This window comes from Alexandromys fortis, unplaced genomic scaffold (genome assembly GCF_014885135.2).
Source record: "Alexandromys fortis isolate MF-2015 unplaced genomic scaffold, M_Fortis_MF-2015_v1.1 scaffold_129, whole genome shotgun sequence".
Lineage (NCBI taxonomy): Eukaryota > Metazoa > Chordata > Mammalia > Rodentia > Cricetidae > Alexandromys > Alexandromys fortis.
This window is the reverse complement of record NW_026068022.1, coordinates 2,923,410-2,937,215: the sequence shown is the minus strand read 5'-3', so window position 1 is coordinate 2,937,215 and position 13,806 is coordinate 2,923,410. Positions and strand designations below refer to the sequence as shown.

General features: G+C 47.5%; 1 protein-coding gene across 6 annotated transcripts in view; it reads right to left on the bottom strand.

Moving 5' to 3' along the window:
* Positions 1-13,570, bottom strand: part of Scube2 (signal peptide, CUB domain and EGF like domain containing 2) — a 76,219-nt gene extending 62,649 nt beyond the window's left edge. For 4 of the 6 annotated variants that reach the window (XM_050163372.1, XM_050163366.1, XM_050163367.1 and 1 more), the window contains exons 1-3: positions 13,319-13,570; positions 12,015-12,137; positions 5,399-5,524 (exon numbers count right to left, since the gene is read on the bottom strand). In XM_050163372.1, coding sequence (XP_050019329.1) covers positions 5,399-5,524; positions 12,015-12,137; positions 13,319-13,439 — 370 coding nt within the window. In that variant the 5' untranslated portion in view covers positions 13,440-13,570. Of the gene's footprint in view, positions 1-5,398; positions 5,525-12,014; positions 12,138-12,478; positions 12,758-13,318 lie in introns of those variants that run through there. The other 2 variants (XM_050163368.1, XM_050163371.1) reach the window with 2 other exon arrangements.
* Between the last annotated feature and the right edge of the window lie 236 nt (positions 13,571-13,806).

Sequence of the window (13,806 nt, the reverse complement as noted above, 5' to 3'; positions counted from 1 at the left end):
GACTTCAAACTCTATTACAGAGCTACAGTATTGAAAACAGCTTGGTATTGGCATAAAAACAGAGAAGTCGACCAATGGAATCGAATAGAAGACCCTGACTTTAACCCACAAACATATGAACACCTGATTTTCGATAAAGGAGCTAAAAGTATACAATGGAAAAAAGAGAGCATCTTCAACAAATTGTGCTGGCAAAACTGGATGTCAATCTGTAGAAGAATGAAAATAGACCCATATCTATCACCATGCACAAAACTCAAGTCCAAGTGGGTGAAAGACCTCAATATCAGTCCAAACACACTGAACCTGATTGAAGAGAAAGTGGGAAGTACTCTACAACACGTGGGCACAGGAGACCACTTCCTACGTATAACCCCAGCAGCACAGACAGTAAGGGCCTCATTGAATAAATGGGACCTCCTGAGACTGAGAAGCTTCTGTAAAGCAAAGGACACTGTTGCTAAGACAGAAAGGCAACCCACTGACTGGGAGAAGATCTTCACCAACCCCGCAACTGACAAAGGTCTGATCTCCAAAATATATAAAGAACTCAAGAAACTAGACCGTAAAAGGCTAATCAACCCAATTATAAAATGGGGCACTGAGTTGAACAGAGATCTCTCAACAGAAGAAGTTCAAATGGCCAAAAGACACCTAAGGTCATGCTCAACTTCCTTAGCGATCAGGGAAATGCAAATCAAGACAACTTTAAGATACCATCTTACACCTGTCAGAATGGCGAAAATCAAAAACACCAATGATAGCCTTTGCTGGAGAGGTTGTGGAGAAAGGGGTACACTCATCCATTGCTGGTGGGAATGCAAACTTGTGCAACCACTCTGGAAAGCAGTGTGGAGGTTTCTCAGGAAATTCGGGATCAACCTACCCATGGACCCAGCAATACCACTCTTGGGAATATACCCAAGAGAGGCCTTATCACACAACAAAAGTATATGCTCTACTATGTTTATAGCAGCATTGTTTGTAATAGCCAGAACCTGGAAACAACCTAGATGCCCTTCAATTGAAGAATGGATGAAGAAAGTATGGAATATATACATATTAGAGTACTACTCAGCAGTAAAAAACAAGGACTTCTTGAAGTTTGCAGGCAAATGGATGGAAATAGAAAACACCATCCTGAGTGAGGTAAGCCAGACCCAAAAAGAGGAACATGGGATGTACTCACTCATATTTGGTTTCTAGCCATAAATAAAGGACATTGAGCCTATAATTCGGGTTCTTAGAGAAGCTAAATAAGAAGGAGAACCCAAAGAAAATCATATAGGCTTCCTCCTGAATATTAACCTTCATCAGGCGATGAAAGGAGACAGAGACAGAGACCCACAATGGAGCACCGGACTGAAATCTCAAGGTCCAAATCAGAAGCAGAAGGAGAGAGAGCACAAGCAAGGAACTCAGGACCGCGAGGGGTGCACCCATACACTGAGACAAGGGGGATGTTCTATCGGGAACTCACCAAGGCCAACTGGCCTGGGTCTGAAAAAGCCCGGGTTAAAACCGGTCTCGCTGAACATAGTGGACAATGAGGACTACTGAGACCTCAAGAACAATGGCAATGGGTTTTTGATCCTACTGTACCTATTGGTTTCGTGGGAGCCTAGGCAGTTTCGTGGAGGCTCACCTTACTAGACCTGGATGGAGGTGGGTGGTCCTTGGACTTCCCACAGGGCAGGGAACCCTGACTGCTCTTTGGGCTGACGAGGGAGGGGGACTTGATTGGGGGAGGGGGAAGGAAAGGGGAGGCGGCGGTGGGGAAGAGACAGAAATCTTTAATAAATAAATAAAGAAGGAAACTTTCAGAACTTCAGATGGCTCAAGGAAAAAGCTGATTTAAAAAACAAAACAAAACAAACAAACAACCACTGTTCCAGCTTAATAGTCCTGTGCCTGTCACCGAATCCTGGGTGTATCTGTAGTCAGAAAACTCACATGTAAATGTCTGTTATCTGGTTTCAAGCTTCAGGTCTTACAGGCACAGGTCCTCCTACACTGGAGAGCAATGTTCTCCTAAACTGATGGGACTGCAGCCATCCCCCGAAGCCTAACAAACTTGCCCCGTCTATGCCAAAGGAAGCCCATGCTGGGACACCTGGCCTAGGCATTCTGCAGCGAGGGCGTGGTGAGCAGGATCTCCCTGGCATGCCTGAGGGCAAGCTCTCCTGGGTCACGATGGCCCCATTCCCTGTGCCACTTGCTAAGTCTCCTCTCCACACAATCGGCAATGTGTTATCACGTTGGTGACACACTGAGATGGAATAAATACAGCGTGTGCCCACATGACAAGCATGGGTCAGTAGCTAGTGGGGGTCTTCAGACTCCACCTTGTAGCAGTCCCCAGAGACCTGGCTACATCCTCCAGAGACATCAGTGTAGCTGGACTCCGGTAAGGCCAGACAGTGGTGCTGTTAAACCTCTCAGAACTGAGGTCAGGTGGGCGGGCTGCAGGGAAGAGTGTTGTTGTGTTCCATGTATTTGCTTCCCAGACTACAGCACTGAGGGCCTCGGAGCTGAGAGGTGTCTGTACTCTGCATGCTACCGGGTATATTTGTAGCTAATGTGTTTAGGGGGCTGGCCATAGGGAAGAAATGACCCCAGAAAACACAGGAACCTGCCACTCCAGAGGAATCTGGGCTTTGAGTTCTTTCTTGCCAGAAGCATTTTGTCACAAAGTATGTAGGCCCAAAGAAGTCCCTCTGTGTGCTCCTCCTCCACTCTCCCAAATGGACAGCTTTCCCTCATGTCTTTCTTCCTCCTCCTCCCTCTCTTCTTGCTTCTCCTCTTCTTCTTTAAGACAGGGTCTCATGTAGTCCAGGCTGGTCTCAAACTTGCTATGTAGCTAAGGATAACCTTGAACTCCTGATCCTCCTGCCTCTGCCTCCAGAATACTGAATTTACACATGTTCCCCATATCTGTTTTATAGGGTGCTGGAAATTGAGTCCAGGGATTTGTGCAGGCTAATACAATTTTCTACCAATGGGCTGGAGAGATGGCTCAGAGGTTAAGAGCACTGGCTACTCTTCCAGAACCCACATGGCAGCTCACAACTGTCTATAACTCCAGTTCTGACACCTTCACATAGACATGCATGCAGACAAAACACCAATGCACATAAAATTTTATAAATTAAAAAAAATATTCTCCCAACTGAGCTATACTCCCAGTCCTCTACTACCTTCCCTTAAGAGTTTTTAGCCCTTACACACATGCTCAGTGGACACCTAGGGTCTCCACAGAATTCATGACCCTTGTGGGTGACAAGGACATTCAGCTGAGTCATCTGTTATTGCCTAAGGCAAGACTCTAGGCCTGGAAATCTGTTCAGAAAGCCCCACTGGACCTTGGTTGGCATTGTTAGACCTTGGATTGTCCAGCCTGTTGCTCTCGGGGAGCTCACTCCCCACAGAGATGGCCAGGTCAGCCATCAGATATCACCCCTCAAAATGACACTTTCAGCAAACCACTTCCTCCAAAGACGGAAAACAAACCAACAATAACAACAAAACCCTAGTGTGTATGCTGTCCCACAAACTGAAGCCTTGTCTGAATTTTCAACTCATTGTGGTTTATTTCTGCTCACAGGGTTCTTTCTCAATGTATTCTTTTGAGGAGCTGCCCGCTTAGGAGTTTTTACTCCCCTAGCCACCCACGATATGACTGACAGCTGCAGGCTTGGAAGCCCACAGGCCTGTGCACTCAAACCTGGCCTCTGTCATGGGCACAGACAAGAAAGGTTCATGCCAGGCAATACTGAAATGTCATATCAGGGCTGAATCCCAAATGGAATGTTCTCCTCCTCTGCCCCACTCCAGAGTCCAACCTTTCAAACACAAGTTCAACCTGGACTTAGAGAGAGAGAGGAAGGGGTGTTCATGTGGGTGTCTGCAAGTGTGTACGTGTGTGAGGTCAGAGCTCACGATCAAGTGCCTTCCTCAGGTGCTCTCCAACTTAGATTTTTGAGTCAAGGTCCCTCCCTGGACGTGGAGCTCATTAACTGGGCTAGGTCATCTGGTTAAGAACTCCAGGGATCTGACTGCCTCTGCCTCCCCAGTGCTGGGACTGCAAGTACGTACCGCCATGCCCAACTTTTACACGGGTGCTGGGGATCTGAACTCCGGTCCTCAAATTCGCACTGCAGGCACTTTACCAAGTGTGCCACCTCTCTGGCACTTCTAGGGCTCTTCAAGCTGATCACATGACCATTCCTACCACACCATAAAGGAAGATCTGTCTATCTGTTTCCCAGATACAGAGCCTGGTTCAAGTTGCCCCTTAGTTGGCCTGTAGGTCAGCCCTGGAAAGGGTCATCAGCATACCGCCCTCCTGCAGGGCGGATAGAGTGAGCCAAGCAAAGCCGACCGCCTGGGGTGCTGCATCCCCCCACTCTATGCAACCTCAGCACCATCCTCCAGGACTTCTAGGTTCTGACCTAGAGCTCTCGTCAGGAACCGGTGGAGACACTCTGCAGTCTTCACTTCAAGGGGACATGCCAGGGAGTGTTTCTGAGTTGCGGAAATCCTGGAGGATGCTCACAGAAAGCTATTGTCTATATATATATGGGAATCTTCCTGACTGTGACCCAAAATATATCTGAGGCAAGAATAAAGACATAATACTTAAAGGATTGATGGATTCTTTCAATAGAACACCTAAGATATAAATGGCAGTAAGTCAATGTCAGAAAAATTTAAAAAGCCGGCCAGTGGTAGTGCACATCTTTAATCCCAGCACATGGGAGGCAGAGGCAGGTGGATCTCTGTGAGTTCGAGGCCAGCCTGGTCTACAAGAGCTAGTTCCAGGACAGGCTCCAAAGCCACAGAGAAACCCTGTCTCAAAAGACCAAAAGAAAGAGAGAGAGAGAGAGAGAGAGGGAGGGAGGGAGGGAGGGAGGGAGGGAGGGAGGGAGGAAGGAAGGAAGGAAGGAAGGAAGGAAGGAAGGAAGGAAGAAAATTCAATAAACAGTAATGTCAATGGCACCCATCCCTTGGACTAAAGCAATTTGCAATTTACCTACCCAGTTTTCTGTCACATTGACTAATGTCTAAAGGGCCAAGACCCACATTTCCCTGACCTTTTGATCTCTTTTTTTTTTTTTTTATGTAACCAGGGTCTCATGTAGCCCAGGCTGGCCTCAAGTTTGTTATGTAGCTAAGGATGATCTTGAATTACCGATCAGCTCGCCTCTATCTCCTAAGTGCTGAGATGACAGACATACACCACCATGCCTGCTTTTGCGCACTGGAGATGGAAGGCAGGGCTTTGTGCATGCTGGGCAAGTACCCTGATGACGGAAATGTACCAGGTAAGTTTCCAAAAAGAATGAGGATGCTAGAGGGTGGGGAGAGAAAAATGGCCATGGTCAAATGCTTTTCTTACCAAGACAATTATGACCGTCATGAGCCAACCTGAAGCCATCGAAACAGGTACAGCGATAGTTGCCTGGAATATTTAAGCAGTCGTGAACACAGCCTCCATTTAGCTCATTGTCACACTCATCCACGTCTGGAAAGTAAAGGAGAGGCAATCCAGTAGTTACTGTTTCTTCAGGAGACGTATGTATGCATTTACCTGGTAGCCAGCCACCCCACTTCTTAGAATCCACCCAGATAGAAAAATAAACAAGCGCTACTCATTAATTGTTGTATTATTTCAAATTACAAAATACTAGAAGCAACCTAAAAGTTCGTAATTAGGACAGCAATTTAATGGCTGGGGTGTGTGCTGACTGCCTTGTGTTAACTTGACACACAAGCTAGAGTCATCTAGAAGGAGGGAATCTTTTTTTTTTTTTTTTTGAGTTTTCGAGACAGGGTTTCTCCGTGGCTTTTGGGTCCTGTCCCGGAATTAGCTCTTGTAGACCAAGCTGGCCTCGAACTCACAGAGATCCGCCTGTCTCTGCCTCCCAAGTGCTGGGATTAAATGCGTGCACCACCACCGCCCAGCACTTGGGAGGCAGAGACAGGCGGATCTCTGTGAGTTTGAGACCAGCCTGGTCTACAAGAGCTAGTTCCAGAACAGGCTCCAAAACCACAGAGAAACCCTGTCTCGAAAAACCAAAAAAAAAAAAAAAAAANAAAAAAAAAAAAAAAAAAAAAAAAAAAAAAAGATGAAATAATTAATATACTGTTAAATGAAAAAATCAAAATGCAAAAGAGTGCCTAAAATATGTTAAATTCAACACATCAAAAAACACATGCATACAGAATTTCAACATGAATAAAGTTTATGTGGGAATAAAGAGTCTCAGAAGAGCGAATGCCATTCAGAAACATCCAGAGGAACTTACTATAAAGCTGTCCTTAGAACAGCAGCCTGAGGATAAGGAGATCATGGAACAGAACTAAGGGTACAAAAATGAGACCAGAGACCCACGGGCAGACATGCAGAAAATGTCAGACCTGAGAACACTCAGCCCTAAGCAGGACATTTCCATCAAATCCCTCCCCTCAGGGGTGGGGGAACCCTGCAGCAGAGGAGGCAGAAAGAGACAGAGGGGACAGAAGACACCAAGCAGACAAGGCCCTCTAAATCAACAGGACCAACACACATATGATCTCACAGAGACTTAGACGGGTCTGCACCACATGGGGTCCTGGCGCTGAAAGGCCACCCCTAATTTCCCATCCCTAATCCTGAATAACCTCCAATTGATAACCACTTGCAAATGAAATTTTTAGTTTGCTCAAGGGAATCTCACGGGGAAACAAACTCCTCTTAAGGGTAGGCTGGATGCCTAGCAGTAGATGCCAACAGGAAAGGAACTCGATGGCACCTTTGGGCTTCCTTGTCTCATATTCCATCCCCTTCCTCTCTCTCTCCCCTCTCACCTTAAAGGTCCTTTGAGTATATACTATGACTTCCAGTTTTGTGTTTTTATGGGATTCCTGAGTGTGTAAATAAGTGTGTCTCTGCATCTGTATCTGTTTCTTGTACCTTCTCCTGGGCTCTTTTCCTTCTGATTGTTCTGTCCTAGCCCAATGTGTTCATTTTTATTTTATTTTACTATTATTCTTTAAGAAACCTATTTGTTTTCTAATGAGAGATAGAAAGGGAGTGAATTCAGATGGGAGGAGAGGTGGGGAGGAACTGGGAGGAGTAGAGGGAGGGGAAACTGTAATTAGGATATATTATGTGAGAAAAAAAGTCCATTTTCAATAAAAGAGAGAGAAAAAGAGAGGCCACAAGTGTAGGCTGTCTGATGAGTTTGGGGACAGCCTGGATCACATAGCAAGACTCTGTCTCAAGAACAAAGCCCATGGCAGATCTATAGCACAGACTACTTATTCTCTGCTTTTTAAAAAGAAATGAAATATGGATACAGACTACAGAAAGAACTGCTTCAAAAGCAGCACCAAGAGCACTAATCCAAACACAAGGAGCTCATCTATATGAAGCATCCAGGAAAGGAGCTAGAAATAGGTTGCTAGTTAGCGGCTGCTGAGACCAGGAAGGTATCAGGAGGAGATCACTGGTTAGCTGTTGCTGGGGAAGGGCTGGGAATGAAGTGTGCATAGTAAATCTTACTGAGAGAGTACAGTGTTTGAAAACTCTCAGACAATTTATTACAAACCTTTGATCTGTATATAAAAATCGGTGAAATTTATGGTATATGCATGATGCATCTGAAAAGCTGTTAATAAAAAGAAAATAGGCATCTGGGCAGCAGTGGTGCACACCCTTAATTCTAGCTCTTAGGAAGCAGAGGCAGACGGATCTCTATGAGTTCGAGGCTAGCCTGGTCTACAGAGCAAGTTCCAGGACAGTCAAGGCTACACAGAAAATCAATCTCAGAAAAAAAGAAAAGGAAGGAAGGAAGGAAGGAAGGAAGGAAGGAAGGAAGGAAGGAAGGAAGGAAGGAAGGGAAGAAGGCATCTATTTGCTTATTCGTACAAAAGACAAAGGAAGAATAAACAGGATACAACAGATAAGAGGGAAAGGGGTGGAAAGAGGAATCACAGGGCAGGGTGAGGGGAACAAGAAGACACAGCACCTGCTGAGGACTAATTCGGCACAGCTTTGACTCTCAGAAATGCAAATACATTCTGTTTATGTTCATAATACAAACAAGTAACCAGGAGGGGTAGGGGTCAGGTGGGACGTAATGGATACGTGAGACACACAAAGAAACAAACTAAATATATTGTGAATTAAAACACAAGGAAGACTCATCGGTAAAGTACTAACCCCTCTCCCCCATTCTCCATCCACGCCCTCACCCCATGTCTAGGCTGAACAAGATGTCTCTCCATAGAGAATGAGCTCCACAAAGTCAGTTCATGCCTGAGAGTTAGATCCTGGTACCACTGCCAGGGGCCCCCTCTACTGCCCAGCCACACCATTGCCGCATGCAGGGAAGGGCTGGCTTCTTACTGTGGGAAGAAAAACCTGCTAGTGAAGAAGGCTGAAGTGACAACAAAATTCAAAATGTCAGCGCTACCCACAGTTTTTAACATATATGCATAAGAACAAGAACAAAGAATAAATAAGTCAGGCGAGGTGATACACACCTGTAATGCCAGCACTCAGGAGGCAGACAAGTGGATCTCTGTAAGCTTGAGGCCAGCCTGGTCTACACAGCAAGTCCCAGGACAGCTGAGACTATATACTGGAGAGACCCTGTCTCAGAAAAACAAACAACAGCAAAAATGAACAAACAGCATACATGCCTGGACATGCTAACTGTGTGCACAGAGGAACCCTCGGAACAATGGCAGTCCTGGGTTCTGTATACTCTGATCCTTTTCCACCAAAGGAACCAGAGCTCACTGTGGGAAGGGTTTGGTGCCAGGGCAAGCAGAAAACATAAGGAAGGTGTGGAGGAGCTTACAATAAAAAATATATAAAAAAAAAAAACAGGATGTGAAAAATGACATAGGCAATAGCGAAAAGGAGCTTCCAACAGCTGGAGCCGGAACAATCTGAAAATAAATAATGTTATAAAACCAATGAAGGAATGGACGGGCGAGCAAGGGGCAGATCTTCCTTAAAGAACCCAGTTTGGAGATGCATAAGGGGGCTCAGTGAGAAGTCTCAAGGAGGTGCACACCAATGATACCTGCTACAGACAAGATCCACAGTCAGCACACCACAGTGATACCTGCTACAGACAGACAAGATCCACAGTCAGAGGCTAACGTCAGAACAAAGACTTGAGGGACAAGAAGGATCCTGGCTCCCCCAAATATGCATCCACTATAAATGGGGGGGGTAGTAACTTTGCAGTAGAGAAACCAGTAGACACCATTTGTTTTGTTTTGTTTTTGTTTGTCAAGACAGTGTTTCTCTTTGTAGCCCTGGCTGTCCTGGAATTCACTCTGTAAGCGAGGTTGGCCTTGAACTCATGAGAGCCACTCACTTTTGACTTCTGAGGGCTGCAATTAAAGGCATGCACCACATGCCCGGCTCACCAGACACCATCTTAAACCAGGTGATGATTAGCATCATCCGAATGGCACATAGTGACATCATATATCGCTGCTGTGTTTTCCTGGAAAGGTCCCTGTGACAGCCTTCCTGCAATGCTACCAAGTCATATCACGAGAAGACATGATACGTTCTCTTCTGACTGGTTTTAAATTCAGTGTATAGCCAAGGCTGAACTCAAAATCATGGTAATCCTCCTGTCTCAGCCACCATGCCTAGCTCTATCAATTCTTTGCCTCTTCATACAAGGCAAATGAACAAAACAGTGTTCATCAGAAGGAGAGGCGGCTCAGCAGTTAGGAGCACTTGCAGCTCTTGCAAAGGACCCTGGTTCAGTTCTCAGCACCCACATCAGGCAGCTCCAAGGGATCAGATACTCCTTTTTAAGCCTCCACGGGCACATGCATATGTGTAGCATACGTACATATCAAATAAACCTTTTTAAAGTATTGGTGTCATGGCTGGAGATTCTGGCCTAACATGAATGAAACTCTGATTTCAACCTTCAATATTACATAAACCAGGGGAGGTGTCCGATGCCTGTAATCCCAGCCCTTGGGAGGTGGAAGCAGGATGATCGGGAATTTGAGGGCATCATCTCCTCAGCTACACAGAAAGTTTGAGGCCAGACTGAGCAACATAAGACCCTATCTCAAAAAATGTTTCTATGTGAGACAAAGAGCGAGTGGGAGCTGGGGAAACACAAGAGGAACAGATGCTGACTCTGGGTTGGGACCAGGAACCGGATTCTGGAGCAGTAACAGCATCGGGGAGAATCTGATGACGTTTGACTGATGTTTACAGTTTGGTTTTTAAATGACATCGTGCCATTGCTGATTTTCTGGTTTGGGTGACTGTACTGTGTTTTGGTAAGCTGGCAGCGTTGGGGTAAGATGAGCGAAAAATATCCATGAGCTTTGCATGGTTTCATAACCTTTCTGGTCTAAACGTATTTCTAAATGCAAAGTCTCTTAAAAAGAAAAAAAACCACAAGTTTTAGAAAAGTAAAAGAAAAATAGTCTAATCTCCAAGAACACCTGCCCTCACATACACATACCTACATACAGATACAAGCAAACACATAATTAAAAATATAAATAAATAGAGGGCTGGAGAGATGGCTCAGTGGTCCTGGGTTCAAGTCCAGCACCCACATGGTGACTCAGGCCTCTCTAAAACTGTAATCCTATAGGATCCACTATCCTCTTCTGGTGTGCAGATATACATGTAGACAAAACACACAATACATAAAATAAGTAAATCTTATATAAATAAATAGAAAATACAGCTAGGTGTGATGGTACACACCTATAATCCCAGCACTTAGAAGGCAGAAGCAAGAGGATCAGTCTTGGCTGTATGTCTGAGGCCATGCTATACTACTACATGAAACCATGTCTCAAAAAACAAAAAAATTCAAAATCCAAACAAGAGCAGCAAACTCCAGAAATGAGTGTATACCACACATACCAGTTACATCTGGATACTATCCCAACACCAAGAACTGGACTTCTCAGAGACAGGGTCATTTGAAACATCAAGACATGAATACTAAGTCAAATCATCAAATGTCAGCCAAACAGACATGCATTAAGCTGTCTTTTCTCCTGCCTGAAGAAGTTAATGCAGTCTTCCAAGGGCTTAGACAGGACTTTCTCACTCACTATGTAGATTTTGTTTCTGCGGGCATTCAGATCAACTCCCACCAGGAGTTAAGCCCAAATTGTAAAGATTTTAAACTCTCAGTGAAAGAGGCCTCCAGTATGCTCATCAAGGTTGGGTCCAGAGGCAGGAGAAGCTGCAGAGCTGAGCCCAAACACCTCTCATCAATTTAATGGGGATGTCTTATCCAACCAGAGAGGCAGCTGCAGACTGGGACAGAAAGGAGACGAGGGTGTGACTTTTGCCCACAGGCTGATCATGTGTTTGTGTGCCCCAAATCCTCAGTGTTTCCATCCATAAAAGGAGCAATGGAAATGACCCAGAGTTCCCTGAAGAGCCCTGCCATAGCTAGCACTTGGCTCCCTCTTGGGAGAACACTTTCCATTCAGTATGATCTGTGGCTCAGACACTGAACTAATCCCAGTGGGCAGAGTCCAGACTTCAGGGCCCCAGGTCTAGAGCACCAAAGAGCTAAATTCTCCCTCTGCACATATTTTTTCAGAGTGAATCTGTTAATCAAATAAGGCAGTGCCTGGGTATAATTCTAAAGTCTAGTAGGTCCCAATCAATCAGCCCAAAAACACAGACAGGATGGATCCTCCAAAGACAGCAGAAGGCAGGACTCCAGTCCTTGGTCTCCAGGGAAGTAGAACCAAAAGATAGCAAAGCATCGCATATCCTTTTCCAGAAGCTACACCAAAGAACATTTTGGAGCCAGATAAAACTGTAATCAACTCTGGGGAGGAACTAATGCCCCAACCCTTTGAGGATCTGAAAATCGTTTCCAAGAGCAGATGGCAGTACCCTAGGTAGAAGTCCTCATTTAACCAACTGTGAGCTGCGAGAACTAAGGAGGGGCAGCCTCCCCCCCCCCCCGCCCACTTACCCAGGGCCCTGAGACACTTACCATCACACTGCCTGCCCTCCCCTTTGTAGCCAGGCTTGCAAGAGCACTTGTAGGACGTGGGTGTGTTCTGACACAGCGCATCAACATGGCAGTCGTCTAGCCGCTGAGCGCACTCGTCCACATCTGCAAAGGAACACAGCAAGCACCTGGTATGGTTTCCAAGCTGTGAGCGATCTGGCTCTAGTATCACCTCCCACCAGCCCGCCCACTCTACTCCTCCAAAGCCCATACTGCCAGGGCACCCTAGGATAAACCACACCAAGTCCAGGCCCATTTCCAAATGCCCTGTTCTGAGGAATCACCCAAGCATCCCTTACAGGCCTCCGAGATTCACTTCAGATCTGCCTTCTCTTGGAAGTGAGCCCTGATCCCCTAAAGTCGGGTAGACGTCCGCATCACGTGCTCCCATATATTTAGCTCATTCCTAGCAGAGAGTATGCAGGGTTGTCTCTGTCCGCTCTCACCTGGCTCTTCACAGCGCCCTTAAAACGGAGCCAGGTCCTTGATGCCAAGCCAGCACCGCGCATGCGCCTGGCACATGAGTATATATCATAGACTGCCTGCTAGAGCAGAGGAGCAAAGAGCAGGGCTGGCCAGAAAGTTCCAGAAGACTGCCAAGACAGCTGTCCCTCAGCCTTCTCCGAGTTTGGGATGTAGGTGGGGGTAAAAGTTGGCCCAGTCTCTGAGCAAACAGTATCTCTCAGGCTGTGCAATGTAGGAATGATGTTCCAGAGATCCAACCCCAACCCTGCCGGTCCTCTCAACCCACCAAAGCCAAAGCATTTCCGGGGTCGACACCGCTCCGGGATATGAAGATAAAAACGAAAGTTTTGAAAGTACTTAAGTCCGATTAGAGCAGACTTTCCTACTGGTTTGGAGCGTGGCTGCTCCAAACCTGGAGGCTTAGGACAGTCCCGGTCTTGGGACAGTAGCTATTCGGTGTTCACAGAACTCTCTGCAGCTCATCCTGGAGTTGGCAGAACTTAACAGCCCCAAAGGAGAAAAATGAGTCAAACTGCCAGGAGCCCGACCTCAGTTTCCCTTATTTACACAAGGGGGAACGAGAAGCCAGGCTCCAGTCCCCGCTACTGCACTCAGCCCCTGACAGACAATCTGGCGAGCAAGCACTCTCAGGAAACCGTGAAAACGACAGGTACAAGAGCAGAAGTCAACAGCCCAGATCAGGAGCCTCCTCGACGGTGAGGACGGCGGGTGAGGGCTCCCGGGGGCTGGGGACCACGCAAGGGAACCCGGGGGACCCTGCCCTACGACCTGCCAGGTGCGCCCCGCGCCTGCTCACTCACCCTCCAGCGGCCGGTCAGCGCGGCCCCGGACGGCGGCGACCAGCAGCGGAGGCGGCAGCAGCAGCAGCAGCAGCAGCAGCGCTCGGGCCGCCCCAGGCCGACAGCGGCCCGCGACCCCCATGGCAGCCGCAGCGCGCGGAGCGGCGGCCGAGGCGCGAGGAGGCGTGTGCGGGCTCCCGGCCTCCGCGCGCCCACCGACACCCCTGGCCCCGCCCGCCCCCGAGCCCCGGCCTCAGTTTCACACGGTCCTCGGTGCCGCCCCGCCCGCCTGGCCCCTCCCCGGCCCGGGGCGGAGGGGGCGCGGCCGCCGTGGCCCGAGCCGCTGTCAGCAGCACCCCGCGCGCCCTGAGCCTCGGCTCCTCTCGGGAGCGCCCTCCAACTTGACCGGGTCTTTCCAGCATGAAATAGTCACAGGACGCCCAGAAAGTGTCCCCGCTGAGTCCCAACACAACGGGACAATGGACCCCAGGCCCAGCACCCCTCCAACA